General features: G+C 55.2%; 4 protein-coding genes across 4 annotated transcripts; 2 read left to right on the top strand and 2 right to left on the bottom strand.

Moving 5' to 3' along the window:
- Nucleotides 1-53: 53 nt before the first annotated feature.
- On the bottom strand, nt 54-1,818 carry E0L32_000146 (uncharacterized protein; the record flags this gene model as incomplete). Its single annotated transcript, XM_031135533.1, has 4 exons — nt 54-451; nt 508-887; nt 944-1,691; nt 1,743-1,818. 4 exons carry the CDS (start codon nt 1,816-1,818, stop codon nt 54-56), a joined length of 1,602 nt encoding a protein of 533 aa, XP_030997523.1.
- Nucleotides 1,819-5,448: 3,630 nt separating this feature from the next.
- On the top strand, nt 5,449-8,021 carry E0L32_000147 (uncharacterized protein; the record flags this gene model as incomplete). Its single annotated transcript, XM_031135544.1, has 4 exons — nt 5,449-5,497; nt 5,563-5,726; nt 5,783-7,757; nt 7,819-8,021. The coding sequence occupies 4 exons, from the start codon at nt 5,449-5,451 to the stop codon at nt 8,019-8,021; spliced, it is 2,391 nt and encodes a 796-aa protein (XP_030997524.1).
- A 637-nt stretch (nt 8,022-8,658) lies between these two features.
- E0L32_000148 (uncharacterized protein) lies at nt 8,659-10,104 on the top strand (the record flags this gene model as incomplete). The annotated part of the gene is made up of 2 exons (XM_031135555.1): nt 8,659-9,244; nt 9,347-10,104. The coding sequence occupies 2 exons, from the start codon at nt 8,659-8,661 to the stop codon at nt 10,102-10,104; spliced, it is 1,344 nt and encodes a 447-aa protein (XP_030997525.1).
- Nucleotides 10,105-10,444: 340 nt separating this feature from the next.
- E0L32_000149 (uncharacterized protein) lies at nt 10,445-15,018 on the bottom strand (the record flags this gene model as incomplete). The annotated part of the gene is made up of 3 exons (XM_031135566.1): nt 10,445-14,527; nt 14,587-14,736; nt 14,803-15,018. The coding sequence occupies 3 exons, from the start codon at nt 15,016-15,018 to the stop codon at nt 10,445-10,447; spliced, it is 4,449 nt and encodes a 1,482-aa protein (XP_030997526.1).
- Nucleotides 15,019-15,126: the final 108 nt, after the last annotated feature.

The raw sequence follows: 15,126 nt of genomic DNA on the forward strand, positions 1-15,126 counted from the left end.
TGGTCTCTGCATCGCATACAGCAAAATCAAGCACTGCTAAATTCTTTAACCCCTTAGTGGCGCCTCTCGTGCTCTGCATTCGCGGTCGTTGCTTTGTCCGGGGAACTCCCAGCACTACCCACCACACCCTCGCTCACCTGTGCCGTACCATGCCCAAGAGCCTTCTCCTCATCGGCAGCAGATGGTACGTGGCTGGCACTCGACTGCTCCGGTACTCCAAGATCGACAGCAGTCCTGGTACTTTCTTTGACGCCTTGGGTCAGGCAGTTCCAGCCGTGGCCTTTGCCTTCAAAGATGTGGTCAATCTGCTCCAGTGACAGGCCCTTCGTCTCAGGATACAAGAAATAGACCATCGGAACAAAAGATGCGTTGAAAGCGGTCCAAATGAGGTAATACCTCCACCCAATTTTCTCAAGGCCGATTGGAGTGATGGTTACGGCTATGCCGTTGACTGCGAAGCACAATCAGTCATTTCAACCAGGGTATGAGAACGAATGATTGACCTACAAAGCCAATTGGAGGCGGAGGCCAGAGAAGCACCCATGGATCGCATCTTGAGAGAGTTGATCTCTGGAGCGTAGATCCAGGACACATTGAGGAAACTCCATGCGAAGGCATCGTAGAACAAAAAGTACATGACCACTGTCATGATAGCGCCGCCGGTGCCGGGGACATTGAACCCGACACAGATTAGAGCCGAGATGATAGACAATGCTACCGCGCCCCAGATCATGCAAATACGTCGTCCCAGCTTATCGATGAACCAGATGGGCACAATGCTGAACACCAAGTAGTTCATACTGCCGGCAGCCGCTACGATGCGGGCGGTTATGTCGCTTAATCCGACGTAATCCTTGAGGATGACGGGCAGATAGTACCCGATGGTGCTGCACTTCGGTTAACCTATAGTCTACCGGTTATCGGGTTATCGAGCCTGACGTACTTGATACCACTCATCTGCTGCATGTAGAGAGCTCCAAAGCCGAGCATCATGCGGCGGAAATTCTGTTGACCACCATGGCGGAAGATCTCGGTCCAGTGGCCGCTCTCTTCCTCCTGGAGAGCCATCTCAATTTCGTTTCGAATTTTGATCACTTCCTCATGTGACTCTGGCAGATCAAGGAGACGAGATATTACCGACGTAGCCTCTTCGAGGCTGTGGTGGTGAGCAAGCCAGCGAGGAGACTCGACGAGGAACGGCCCGATGATGAGCAGGTATATGGCAAACACCATCTGTAGAGCGATCGGGAAGATCCACTGAAAGTTGCTCTTGGCGTAACTCGCCCCCAAAGTGACCCAGTTGGAAAGCACAAAACCGAAGATGATGTTCGCGGCCTCGACAGTGATCAGCGCACCGCGGTTGTCGGAGCGGGACACTTCGGCCTGCCATGTCGGGACGATGGCAGTCATGATGCCGACTCCAACACCGGTGAAGATCCTCCCGATGATCAAATGCGAGACAACATGAGCCGTAACCTGAAGAATCGAGCCGAGTATAACAACAACGCTGCCAATATAGATGGCTCGCTTGCGTCCAAGCTTTTCGCCGAAGCCGAAGGCGAGAAGAGAACCGATCAAACAACCTAAGTCGTAGAGCCCAACAATCAGGCCTTGTTCAACGGAGTCGGGGTCCTTGAATTGTGCGAGGAACGATTCCGTTGACAGCACACCACCCATGACGCCCTGGTCGTCTATGTCGGCCACACATTAGCAATCTTTCCTATAGGTTTGATGTTACTGACAGCCGAAGAGCAAGAAGCCCATGCTACAGGCTGAGGTCAGGCCTATCATCAACGGCCTTCCACGAAGTGTCTTCATTTTGGTAGATTGGTTCCTGCCAAATCAGAGAAAAAGTACCACGAAAAAGGTGAAGAGCGGGAGACGATAGGGCATCAAGAGACAGAGAGTGTCCCTCGAGCTTCTGCTTCGGGGGGAGGCTACCATTTGTACATGCTGCTGCCAGAGATGACCAAGCGCTTCTTTCGCGTGGTTAGATTAAATAACCTACTCTAACAAGCAAAGGAATTGCTCTCAGTAACAGTTGGGTATCCGATTTTCATGTTCTCGTTACAGCATTCAAGGCCCACCATCCCAGTGATGTGGAGGGCCTGTGGGGGAGATCGACGTTGCTGAATCCCAAACAGAGGTGTAAGTAAACTCGGCCGGCTGAGCGGTCGTCGGAACAGAGTGTCTGATCCGGGCATTGACCGGCCTTCTCCCGCCGGATGCGTTATTCCCGGGTTACGGTGAGCCCATTGTAGGGATTACGCCTCCGAACAAAACACCATCGTGTCTCCAGAGCCCCACGCGCCGTCTCTCTAGGCCTCCCCGCTTCCTTGAATTTGACAGCTCTTTTTCTCCGTATTGCGGGTTGACATACGTAGTTGACTGGGGTTTGCCCCAAGCGAGCTCATGTCAAGTGGGCGGTGGGCTCCATTGTTAATATGTGACATTCACTGGGTGGTTTCACGTGTTGCTTGCTGTGTTTCCCTTTTTGCACTCTTTGAATTCCAATCTATCAAGAGATACCAGTCTGAACACCTGTTACAACCCGTCCATCATCTTGCACGGGACTCGGTTCCCGGGTGTCGGTCCGACAACGCCCGTGATATCGGGGACGGATATCGCGGAGAGATGCGGTTCCCAAGAGTCCCATTGAAGGCGTCGGAAGCGTGTCCAGTCAGTGTGCGAGAGATTCCAGCGAAGAAAAGTTGAAAGCTGGTCCTCAGTAGCACTGTGTTCGATGACAGATCCTCCTACTGATTGATCGGTGTTCAGGAGTTTTGCAGAACTCTCGCGGAGGCCAGCACTGATATCATCTAAATATGACTTCCCAGCAATGTAGCAGGTCCTCGTTCATAAGATGAAAGTCGCTAGCAGATGTTTCTAGTGCTTCAACTGCAATGTTGCAGATTATAAAACTCTCTGGGCAACATTTGGGGAGATATTGGCGTCATATCATAGCCGAGGGGGGAATGATCGAACAATCAGGAAAGACATGCTGTAGCCGGCGACGAGTCGTCAACTTGAATGAGACAACATGAAGCCCTGGACCGCAAATCAGTAAGCTGAATTTAACTAATCGAATCAAGGTCAAGATTCTGTACAATATGGCTAGCTAACTTACTCCAGAAAGATCATAGTTAGAAAGTGTATAGCTGATCAAAGTCTAATACAGATTGACTTCGTACAGTTATCATTGAGAACAAGTGTACACATTCTACTTAATTCAAACAATATTCCCCTCTCATTACACCTAACAAGGTAAGTTGGCACGAGCAGGTAGCTGAGTGCCCGATCCTCTCTGGAACAGAAGTTGAGAGGAGTCAATGTCGAGTTAACCAGAACACTATACGGAGCTATTATTACCAAAGTCCATAAAAGCAAGATCTCGCACCGTACGCGCGTGCGAAGCAAGACATTCTCTAGATGGGGAATATGTGAGTGTCGACCAGGAGGGTAATGCGGACGGAGTAGAGGGCGTGTGAAGTAAGCTGCAGATCGTGAGGGAGCACTACGGAGAGGTTGGGAGAGGAGCCAAATTCGCGGCGAAGTCCACCCGTGATGATCATTGCCCGGGCTGTGGGATGCAAAACGACCCTGGTAGTTGAGTTGCGGCGGCCCGAGACTCCTGCAGAGCGCCGAGCTCCAGCGGCGGTGCTTCCCGAAGTCAGACCGCGGCATAGCAAGACCGCGAGATCCATACCTAACCAGGACTGAACAAGAACCCTCAGGAAGCTCGTCGCGCGCTTGCGGCTAGGTAGGGGTGACGAAGCAGATGAACCTTGGGGTCAGGTGAGGCCCAGGCGTCGCACACAAGCGCACATCTACGCCTCCAATGCTGTGGGCCAGGGCCGCCAGACCGCTCCGAAACAGGTGTAAGCTCCTGAAGCTTGAGCATTGCCCTCTTGCCAGTGGTGGATAGTTGGATTCCCGGTGCCAAGGAGTGGGATGTGCGGAGAGATCACCAGATATGACAGGGAGAATGGCAACGCGGTCAGTTGTATTGGCCCAGGATTTATCCAAAGTGACACCAGATTAATGTCGGAGCGGGAACCCCCATGATTGACCTGAAAACCTACCGTTTTCAGCGGACTTTGCGTCGGGGAAATGGCCATAAAGCGCTCGCAGGGGTGGTCTCCAGCAGAATGTTACAGCGCTTATTAACGCCGTCTCTGGGTTCCGAAGCGCCTGAGGTGTGCGTTTCTTCCATCTAGATGCGGAAGGACGAGGTTCTCGCAGACACTCTCTCCAGCGGCGGGAAGGAGGCAATTGCTAATGTAAAACAGGCAAGGGAAGGGCGGGATTGCAAGAGGCGAGAAAGGGGACAGAAAAACCTCCGACAGGCCGGTGTCCAAGCTATCACCACCAATCCTCACCCACGTCCAACATCTTGGATCCGGGTGCGTCCACAACTACCGGTCCACCATCTACCTCCCTTCCCTTCTGCAGGCACACATCTCCCATCTCACGCCGGCCTGCAATCATTCCCGATCAGATCTCTTTACCCCTGACCGGGATGCCCCCTCAGCGTACCCCAGACCAATCATAGCAAGGCCATTACGCCAACGATTCGTTATTCTGAGCCGCCGCTTGACGAGCTGTTCCACTCGTTTGTTCTGACGCATCGAGCCGCTGCGTCGTTCAACCGAGCTGTCCAATGATGATACCCGTGATCTATGGCCGAACTCAATCGCTTGATCGATGCCGGATCTCAAGGAGATCCGAGGCTGTACGCTACCCCGCATTCATACACCATTTCATTGAACAGCATCAAGTAGCAAGCCTCAGTATGCTAATGGAGTCTGGGACAGAGCTGTCCGACAGGTTGCCATGGCAGATCGCTCGTCAGCAACATCTGCCATCGTCTATTTGAGGCTCCTGGACCTGGATTGCTTGATCGAATTGCGGACTGCAATGCCGTTCCCTGGCACTGCCCTGGAGAGGGCCATGTTTCTGCCGATCGCATGAACGCAATGGACACCCCCTGGCGCGAGTCTACATCAATCTCAGAGACTCATGTCGACTGCATTTACCCCGTCGCAGAAACAAGCTCGATGGGCCCGTAATATATCCCAGGGTTCCGGCCAGCATCTCCACGCCATGTGAGCTGCCCCTAATATCAGCCTGCCATCAGCCCGATATTCTCACCGCAGCGGGCATATCAGCCGTCTGCTCCATCCACCCTATCGGTGACGTTCCATTTCGGACACGCCCGCCGCAGCGCTCATAAACTCTCGAGATGAACCGAAAGACTCTGGTGATCCCACTGGCCGAATGGGTCAGGAACCCCCAGACTCCGGCGGCCACTCAACCGGGACGAGCAGGAAGGCCGCTGCTCGCGTCGGCTTCTTAAAGTAAAGCTGTCCCCGCTCCGTTTCCTGGTCTTGCGATGGCCTTTTCCTCTGCTCCAGCCTCCATCTCAACTCCGCCGTCGGGACCAGCAAGATGTATTCCCTCAGACGTATCGCCGCCGCCTTGGTGGCCGGCACGCTATGTAAGAGACCAACGTCATCAAGAAATATGTCAAGGCCGCTGGTGCTGACTAGATGATCTCTTCAGGCGTACAAGAATGTGCTGCACAGGCGCCTACCGCCTACACGGATTCCAAGACCAACATCACGTTCACCACTTGGTCGTTCACTGACAGCGGTGGTATGACCTACGGCATGGCACTTCCTGAGGACGCTCTCACCAAGGATGCGACTGAATACATCGGTATCTTGGTAAGTCCTCTCTTTCGCTTGCCGGAGAAGGATACGGAGGCTAACAATTTCCGAAGCGATGCCCAAACACCAGTGGTGGCTGGTGTGGACTGTCGCATGGCGCATCCGGCCAGATGACCCAGGCCCTGCTCCTCATGGCATGGCCGTACAAGGACCAAGTCCTGACATCCTTCCGCTTTGCCACGGGCTACACCATGCCTGGCCTCTACACGGGTGATGCCAAGCTGACCCAGATCTCCTCGAGCGTCAACGACAAGGAGTTCGAAATCATCTACCGCTGCCAAGGATGCTTCGCATGGAACCAAGGCGGCTCCACTGGAAGCGTCAAGACGACTGACAAGAACCTCATCATCGGAAGGGCTGCTTCGAAGAAAGCACCTGTCAACCCTGGATGCCCGTCCAAGATCACATACAGCTTCCACGACAACGGTTTTGGCCAATTTGGTGCTGATATCTCGGGTGCTGTCAACAAAGACTATTCCAAATGGTCGGCTCTGGCCACCAAGACCGTCGCCGGCGAGTGCGGCGACACCACGACGGCTCCTCCGACGAGCACTCCCACCGCCCCGACCACCACCGCCCCTGCCCCTGTGGCAAGCTGCACAGCCGTTCCCACAGGTACATACGACTACATCATCGTCGGCGGCGGTGCTGGTGGCATCCCCATGGCTGACCGACTCAGCGAGGCTGGCCATAGTGTCCTCCTCCTCGAGAAAGGTCCTCCGTCCACGGGCGTCTGGGGAGGTGTCATGAAGCCCGACTGGCTCAACGGCACTAACTTGACTCGCTTTGACGTGCCTGGTCTGTGCAACCAGATTTGGCATGATTCGACCGGTGTCGCCTGCCTCGATACCGACCAGATGGCCGGATGTGTTCTTGGTGGCGGTGTCGCTGTCAATGCTGGCCTTTGGTGGAAGCCATACCATCTCGATTGGGATGAGAACTTCCCCGAAGGGTGGAAGAGCAAGGACGTGGTCGCTGCAACTGACCGTGTCTTCAAGAAGATCCCGGGTACCACCGTTCCATCTCAGGACGGTAAGCGGTATCTGCAACAAGGCTTCGAGGTTCTTTCACGCGGCCTCAACGCCTCTGGCTGGGAGTATGTCGTTCCAAATGACCATCCAAACTCGAAGAACCGCAGCTTTGGCCACAGCACGTTCATGTTCTCGCACGGTGAGAGAGGCGGCCCGCTGGCCACCTATCTGGTCAACGCTGCTCAGAGGAAGCAGTTCAGCCTCCACATGAACACTCCTGCCAAGCGCGTCGTCCGAGACGGTGCTCACGTCACTGGCGTCGAGCTTGACTGTGCAAGTGCTGATGGCAAGCCCACCATCGTCAGCCTGACCAAGGACACCGGTCGTGTCATTCTCTCCGCCGGCGCCTTCGGCACCCCTAGGCTCTTGATGCGGAGCGGTATCGGTCCCAAAGATCAGCTCGAAATCGTCAAGAACTCTACTGACGGACCGACCATGATCGACAGCAAGCAGTGGATCAACCTGCCTGTCGGCTATAACCTGGATGACCACGCAAATACCGACACCCAGATCAGCCACCCGGACGTGGTCTTCTATGACTTTTACGAGGCCTGGGATGCCCCGAACACCACTGACAAAGAGATGTACCTCGACAAGCGAAGTGGCATTCTCGCCCAGGCCGCGCCCAACATCGGCCCCCTGTTCTGGGAGGAGATCACCACTTCTGACGGCAAGGTCCGACAGCTCCAATGGACCGCCAGAGTTGAGGGTGACACCAACAACTCCATGATCATGAGCCAGTACCTCGGCCGAGGTGCGACGTCTCGTGGCCGCATGACTCTCGACCCTCAGCTCAACACTGTCGTCTCCATCGCTCCCTACCTCCAGAACGCCGAGGACAGAGAGGCCGTCATCAAGGGCATCGAGAGCCTCCAGGCATCGCTCAAGAATGTCAAGAACCTGACCTGGATCACCCCGCCGTCCAACATGACCGTTGCGGCGTACGTCGACTCCCTCCCCAAGCTGGCGAGTGCCAGGCGCGCCAACCACTGGATTGGTAAGTAGCAGCAACACGCTCTCGTTCTTTGCTCTTCCGCAAGCTAACATAGATTGCGCAGGTACTGCGAAGATGGGCACTGATGACGGCCGCAAGGCCGACGGTACCGCTGTCGTCGACACCAACGCAAAGGTCTACGGCACCGACAACCTATTCGTGGTCGATGCTTCCATCTTCCCCGGCCACATTACCGGCAATCCTTCGGCTATGATTACGATTGCTTCTGAGCAGGCTGCCGACAAGATTTTGGCCTTGAAGAAGTAGCGTCGAAGCGCTGGACTGCAATAGCTGGGAGTGCAGCTAAGAGGCCCGCGAGCATGTCCCGGGATCCTTCTGACCAGACTGGTGGAATGTATATACCATCCGACTTGACGTCTTATGCATGATGCGCACATACTCTTTTCTTCATATATGCTCCTAGGGTAACAAAAAAAGAAGGCGAGATTATCCCGGTCGTGCGAGGGCATATGTCCTGTTACAGTGCCCGTGTTGTAATGCTTATCTTGCCTTGTCGCTGACGACACACTTGACAAGTGTTGCATGTTTGAACGGCACTAGAAAGACATACAATGACACCAGACAGCCAAGTTCAGACCCGGCTCACGTAGATTGGTGATCGAAGGATGAGAATCTGCCACTCAATGGCGCCACGTGATGAGGCACCGATATCGCGTTTCTCGTTCGCTAGTCCAACGCCTTCCCCGCGCCAAGGGAGCGCGCAGGATGACGTCTCGGTTGCCTGATTGCTTTGTCGACGCAAATGATGTCCAATTCCCAATTCTCACGCAACACATGCAGAAGTACCATGCCATTACCGTGTTAAAAACTTGTACCATTGAAACAATCGCAATTGGATCCCTCGCGATCAGCGCAGATTCAGATCTGGGAACCCCCACCCACCATGTGCGGCCGCTACGCTCTGTATCTGCGACCCTCCCAGGTCCGTCGCATGCTCCAGGACAACGACATGCAGGTCGACGACTACCCGGCCGACGAGGGCGAGGGCGCCCCGCGGCAGAGCTACAACTTTGCGCCGGGCTACCACGGCATCGTCTACAGGGCCGACGTGCCGGACTGGGGCGCGGGGCCGCGGCGGTCCGGCGGCGGAGCGCAGCAGGACAAGGAGGCGAGAGGTGACGCGCCTCCCCCCGCAGCAGCCGCGGAGGGACACAACGCAGACGCGAGCGAGGCGTCACGAGCGGTTCATTACAAGCTGCAGTCGATGAAGTGGGGGCTCGTGCCCTTCTGGACCAAGCGCAACCCGGACTACCCCTCGGTGCTCAAGACGATCAACTGCCGCGACGACTCGCTGGCGTCGGCGGGCGGCATGTGGGCGAGCATGAAGGCGCGCAAGCGGTGCGTCGTCGTGGCGCAGGGCTTCTACGAGTGGCTGCAGAAGGGCAAGGAGAAGGTGCCGCACTTTGTCAAGAGGAAGGACGGCGGGCTGATGTGCTTTGCGGGGCTGTGGGACGTGGTGCAGTACGAAGGTACGTATGATTCCTCCCGCTTTCATGCTTCGGGTTATTCTTTTCAGGAGCAGAGGTCAGGGGCAGTAGTAACACGATGCTAACGATGGAAGGGGAAAAAAGACGACCCGCAGAAGCACTACACGTACACCATCATCACGACCGACTCGAACAAGCAGCTCCGGTTCCTGCACGACCGCATGCCCGTCATCCTGGACGCCGGGTCCGACGCCCTGCGCGTCTGGCTCGACCCGGCCCGGCACGAGTGGAGCCGGGAGCTGCAGGCGCTGCTCCGGCCGTTCGCGGGCGAGCTCGAGGTCTACCCGGTCAGCAAGGAGGTCGGCAAGGTGGGCAACAACTCGCCGTCGTTCATCGTGCCCGTGGCCAGCAGGGAGAACAAGTCCAACATTGCCAACTTCTTTGCCAACGCGAGCAACAAGACTTCGCCGACGAAAGTGAAGAAAAAGGAAGAGGATGACGGAGGCGCGAAGGACAAGCCCGAGGTGGAGATCAAGCAGGAGGTCGACAAACGCGACGGTAGTGGTGATGATAGCAGGACGGCCGTCGTCAAGACCGAGTCTGTCGAAGAGGCCAGTCGGGAAGCTGACGATGGTGGGATGCAGGCAAGCCCATTGCCCAAGGGGATCAAGAGAGAGGCCGATGTGGACGAGGATCAGTGGAGCCCCCCGGCCAAGAAGGCTGCTACGGGCAGCAGTCCAGCAAAGCAAACGCCCTCATCGCCCGTCAAACAGGTCGGCCGGCCCAAGATCAGCTCCACGAGCAACGGCACGGCCAACAAGTCGCCCAGCAAGGCGGCGGCGGCTGCTGCAAAGGCAGCGGGGTCACAAAAGATCACCAAGTTCTTTGCCAACAGCTCTTGACGGCTTGGACAACAACAAAAAGGTTCAATACCAAAGGTTTGGTTGAAAAAAAGGCGTTGGCTGGGAGGTTATTTGATACCCAACATAATCATTTGCGGAAACATTTCGAAGATAGGACCACGGTCATCCATTATCAAACAGTGTGAATTCTCAAACCACAGCAAGCATTGATGCACTGGTCTGTACAATCACATCACATTCTGGGTATGCTAATTCTACCCTGTCCAGCCGCTGATGGTCCCCAAGTTCCTGCAAACACATCTTCCCAAACAAAAACTCCCAAAGGCAATGCATGCAATTCATGAATATGATGATGTTACAACCCCCAAGCCGCACTAGCTCAAGCAGCAGCCCTCACAGTAGGAGCCGCAGCCGCAGCAGTAGCCCTCCTCGTGCCCCTCCGCATCTTGGCGCCTTTCTCCCAGGCCTCCTCGAACAGCGTCCGCCGCGGCACCGTGTCCTTCTTGTCGAGCCCGAGGCGGCGCACCATCTTGAAGGCACCCGTGCCAACGCCCATGGTCTGGCCCATGATGATGTTCTCGCTGACGCCCTCGATGCGGTCCGTCTTCATGCCCGCGGCCGCCTCGAACAGGTGGTCGGGCGTCTTCTCGAACGAGGCGAGCTGCAGCACGCTGTCGCGCATCTTGGACAGGCCGAAGCGTGTGATGCCCAGCACCTCGCCCTTGTACGTCATGACGTCGGCCAGCAGGTCCATGTGCCGCGGGTCGATGCCCATGTCGCCCATGACAACGCCGATCTCGTGCGCGATGGTCAGCCGCGCAGCCTCGATGCCGAGGATGTCCTTGCACTCCATGATGTTGTTGGACTTGGTTCTGGTGCCGATGACACCTTCTGTATTCATGCAGTCCAGCAGGCCGTACCCCTCGACGACGACGGCGTGCTCGCTCTGCTCCGACGTCTGGATGATGGCTCGCGTGGCCTCGGGGTAGCCGGAAATAGCAACCGTAGGCAGCATTCGGCGCAGGAAGTTCACCCTGAGCAGCAGATCGGAGCCTTCCTCGGCGGCGACCTTACTCTTGGTGCCTCGTTTCGCTCCAGAGTCTAACCAGCTGTAGCTGACGTTCAGTAGCACGGTGCCTGCGCCGTGGTTGACCTCGATGGAGTTCTCGTCAACCTTGAGCTTCTTGTGCTTCACAATAGCACGGGCAATGTCATTGAGACCAATGCCCAGGTGCATATCCTGCAGCGCCTCGCGATCAATTTTGAGAATGATCTTGCCACCGCCGGCTTCCCATTCATCTTCGATAAAGCGAAGAACGTCAGACACGTATGTCTTCTCAATCCTGCCTTTGACGATTCGGGCAGCCTCGATCTGCTTGTTGTTTTGCAGGGGGCACTCGATGACAGGGGTGGAGATCTTCTTTGACGCGTTGATAATCTCCTTGATACGCGGCACACCTTGTGTGATACTCATACCGGCGACACCGGCGAAATGGAAAGTCTTAAGCGTCATTTGGGTGCCCGGCTCTCCAATTGATTGAGCACCAACGGCACCGACGGCATGGCCAGGTTCAACCTGCGCCGCTTCGTACTTGTCTAGGCACAGCTTGATAAACAGCTTCAGCGTGCTCTTCGACACCTTGGCCACCAGCTCAGTTCGCCGTTCCATAGCCCATTCCTCGTCATGACCATCCAGATCCATAGATGCCTCGTGATTGTTGACCTCAAGACCCGACATTTTTCGAATTTTTGCAATTTTCTCCGCGCGTGCTTTGACATAGGCATGAACAGTCTCGATGAAGTTCCTCTTGCCTTCCTGCCAGTCAAGGCTTTTATCGCTATCGTCGTTATATGGAAGAATTTTGTTCGTGACAAGGTCTCGTCGAATGCATCTGTTACGCTCGGCGTTCAACATGGTGTTGCAGATCTCCATGACCTGGTCGGGCAACAGCGACGGTTCCGAGTTATCCAAGGTCAGGTTCTCGGCGTGCGTCCAAGTGCGGTCGAAATGGACAGGCTTCGCCGCGCCTTCCATGTTAACGGGATCCAGACGATCAGCACCGAACTGGAATTGCACGATGCCGCCACCAGATGTGCGGACGCTGTGGTCGTATTGAGTCGACAAGTCTTCCAACGACTTCATCAGACGCCGCGACATATAACCGGTCTCAGCGGTCTTGACCGCAGTATCGACCAGACCCTCACGACCGGAGATGGCGTGAAAGAGGAACTCGGTAGGTACAAGTCCAGAGTAGAAACTGTTCTTGACGAAACCTTTGGAAGGCGGCTGGCGTGCATTTTTGTGAAAGTGAGGCAAACTGCGATCCTGGAAGCCATCAGGCACACGCTGGCCGCCGATAATCTGCTGTCCGACGACAGCCACCATCTGAGCCACGTTGATGTCTGAACCTTTCGATCCAGACTTGGCCATGGTCAGCGGGGCGTTGTTTCTGCTCAGTGTCTCGTTACACTTTTGACCAGCTTGCTGACGGACTCGACTGAGAATACCAGAAATGGCGTTCTCCAGGGTCTGTTCGGGATTGCAACCAGCGGCCTTTTCCAGTCTTCCCTCCTTGAACAATGTGATCAGCTTATCGCATTCGGCATTGGCACTCTTGACCAACGCTTCCTTTCCAACATTGAGTTCTGCGGGCGGGAATACATCGTAGACTCCAATAGAGAAGCCGCGGTTTCCGAGGAATCGCGCGCAAAGCTTGGCGAGGCGGTTCATGGCAATGACAGCAGCATCGGGGCCGAAGTCTCGCAAGATGACATAGAAGATAGAGTCCTTTTTACCACCACCAACAGTTGACTTATCCATGCGACCACACATGACCTCCGAGTTGCGGATGACCAACCAACCATCGTTGGGGCACATGTCGGGACACTCCCCAGGGCGAGGCTTGTATTCTCTGCATTTGGCATCAAGGTTGACCTTGACGTTGGTCTCCTTATTCGGGCGCATCAACATGCTGAAGACCTGTTTGCCGGTCCACAAGGCTTGCGGTTTCAGAATGGCCGGTGGCGGGATGTCAAGGTGCACTGTCGCCTCGGTCATGTGCATGCAGATATAGGCAAACTCCCGTCTGGTGTAGAAGCGGTCCTTGCTACTGATGAGATATGCAGCCGTGATGAAGTCTTGAGTGGCGGCAATAATGGGCTCGCCGTTCTTTGGTGTGGCAAGGTTGTGTTTGACACCCATCAAGGTAATCGCCTCGGCACGGGCTTCTTCTGTCTGTGGAACATGAAGGTTCATCTCGTCGCCATCAAAATCGGCGTTGTAGGGAGTGCAGACACACTCGTTCAGACGGAACGTCCTCCATGGCCGTACCTTGACAAGATGGCTCATGATACTAAGCTTGTGTAGAGAGGGCTGCCGGTTGAAAAGAACAATGTCGCCATCTTCCAAGTGACGCTCCACGATGTCCCCAGCTTTCAGTGTCCGTGCAATCTCCTCACGGTCGTCTACCCATTTCAACTGAGATTTGTAGTAGGGAACGTCGTCGTTCTTCCTCTGCAAGACTTGAATGGCGCCTGGCCATTCGTAGGGCCCGTTGATGACGCACTTTTTGAGTTTTTCAATGTTGTTGTGGTTCACTCGTTCAGGATATGTCAGGTTCTTGGCAACCAGGATTGGGACGGCCACCTGATCAATGCCGAGATTGGGGTCTGGTGAAATGACGGTTCGACCCGAGAAGTCGACACGCTTTCCTGACAAATTGCCTCTGAAGCGCCCCTGCTTGCCCTTGAGGCGCTGGCAGAATCCCCTCGTTGTTTTCCCAAACCCGGGCTGAGCGAGGCCAGGAACCTCACTGTTCACGTACATGGCTATCTGGAGCTGGAGAAATTCCCACAACTCCATGATAGTGCCGATAGGCGTGCCCTTAGCCAGAGAAGCACGGATTAGGCCGCTGATCTGAACAATCTCGGCAAGTTTGGTCGTCAGATCGTCCTCAGTACTTGCGTTATCCTGGGCAACAGAGGGCCTGATACAGATGGGTGGCGCCGGGAGATATTGCCACAGGAACATCTCAGGCCTACCCTCGGCAGGGTCCAGGCCAAGAAGCTCGCAGTCAGAAGGGCTGACCTTCTTGAATAGGTTCAATACTCGCAGGGGGCTCAGATCTTCAAACGCCTTGCGAATATGCTTCTCGAGCTCGGGGGTGTACTTCTTGGCAGCCGAGAAGGAGTTGTCGAACTTTACTTTGCTCTCCGGCGGGATCTTCTTCGCGGAAGTCGACCTATTGAAGGCAGCAAAGCGGTCGTGCGCAAGCTTCAAGACGCCCAGCTTCTTGATAGTTCCATTGACAGCCTTGCAGTACGGACATTCTTTGACCTTCTTGCAGACCTCGTTGATTTTCTTGCAAATGAGGGTGCGTCGCATGTTGTCGAGGCCCGGTCGTCGTAGCTCCTTAAGATACATTCGTTTTTCGGGTTCGGTCAGAAGGACGCAGCCACAGTCCTGGAGAGGATATGTTAAACTGTGTCTCCTGTTTTGCAATCTTCCAGAGTTAGACTTACCTTGCAAATATTCTGGAGAATAGTCATGATGAAGCGCAAGTAGCCGATGTGGAATGCAGGCAGCGGCAGGCGAATGTGTCCAAAATGGCCGGAACAGAAGGCGAGCTTCTGATGGCATGTATCGCAAGTCTTGCTCTTGCTCGAAGTTCCCTATGAAACTCGCAACATTAGCTCATGGCCAGTCAGGAACAATCGCCTTCGAAAAGTTGGACGCACCAGACGGGTATCGAGGGGGCCATGTTGGGAGGGCTTTCGCTCATTTTCGATGTCGTACAGCATGCGATCCGACACTTCCAGGACAGCCTGGTTGACGATGTCCTGGTTTGACTGGATGCCGAACTTGATGCCTTTGAAGCGCTTTGGCAGTTGGTCCACCAGCTGGGCTTTCCTGGACGACACCGCGGCGGTGTGGCCGCCAGTTGGGTCTTCCATGGCTGTCACGGGTCCGATTACTCGAGGAAGGTGGTGGTTGTGCGGATGTCACAAGACAGAGCTTGACCTTGTTCGTATTCTCGGGGGAAACAAGGTGCTCTTCTCTTC

The sequence above is a fragment of the Thyridium curvatum genome (genome assembly GCF_004353045.1).
Source record: "Thyridium curvatum strain D216 chromosome Unknown NODE_1_length_1224711_cov_81.814160, whole genome shotgun sequence".
NCBI lineage: Eukaryota > Fungi > Ascomycota > Sordariomycetes > Thyridiales > Thyridiaceae > Thyridium > Thyridium curvatum.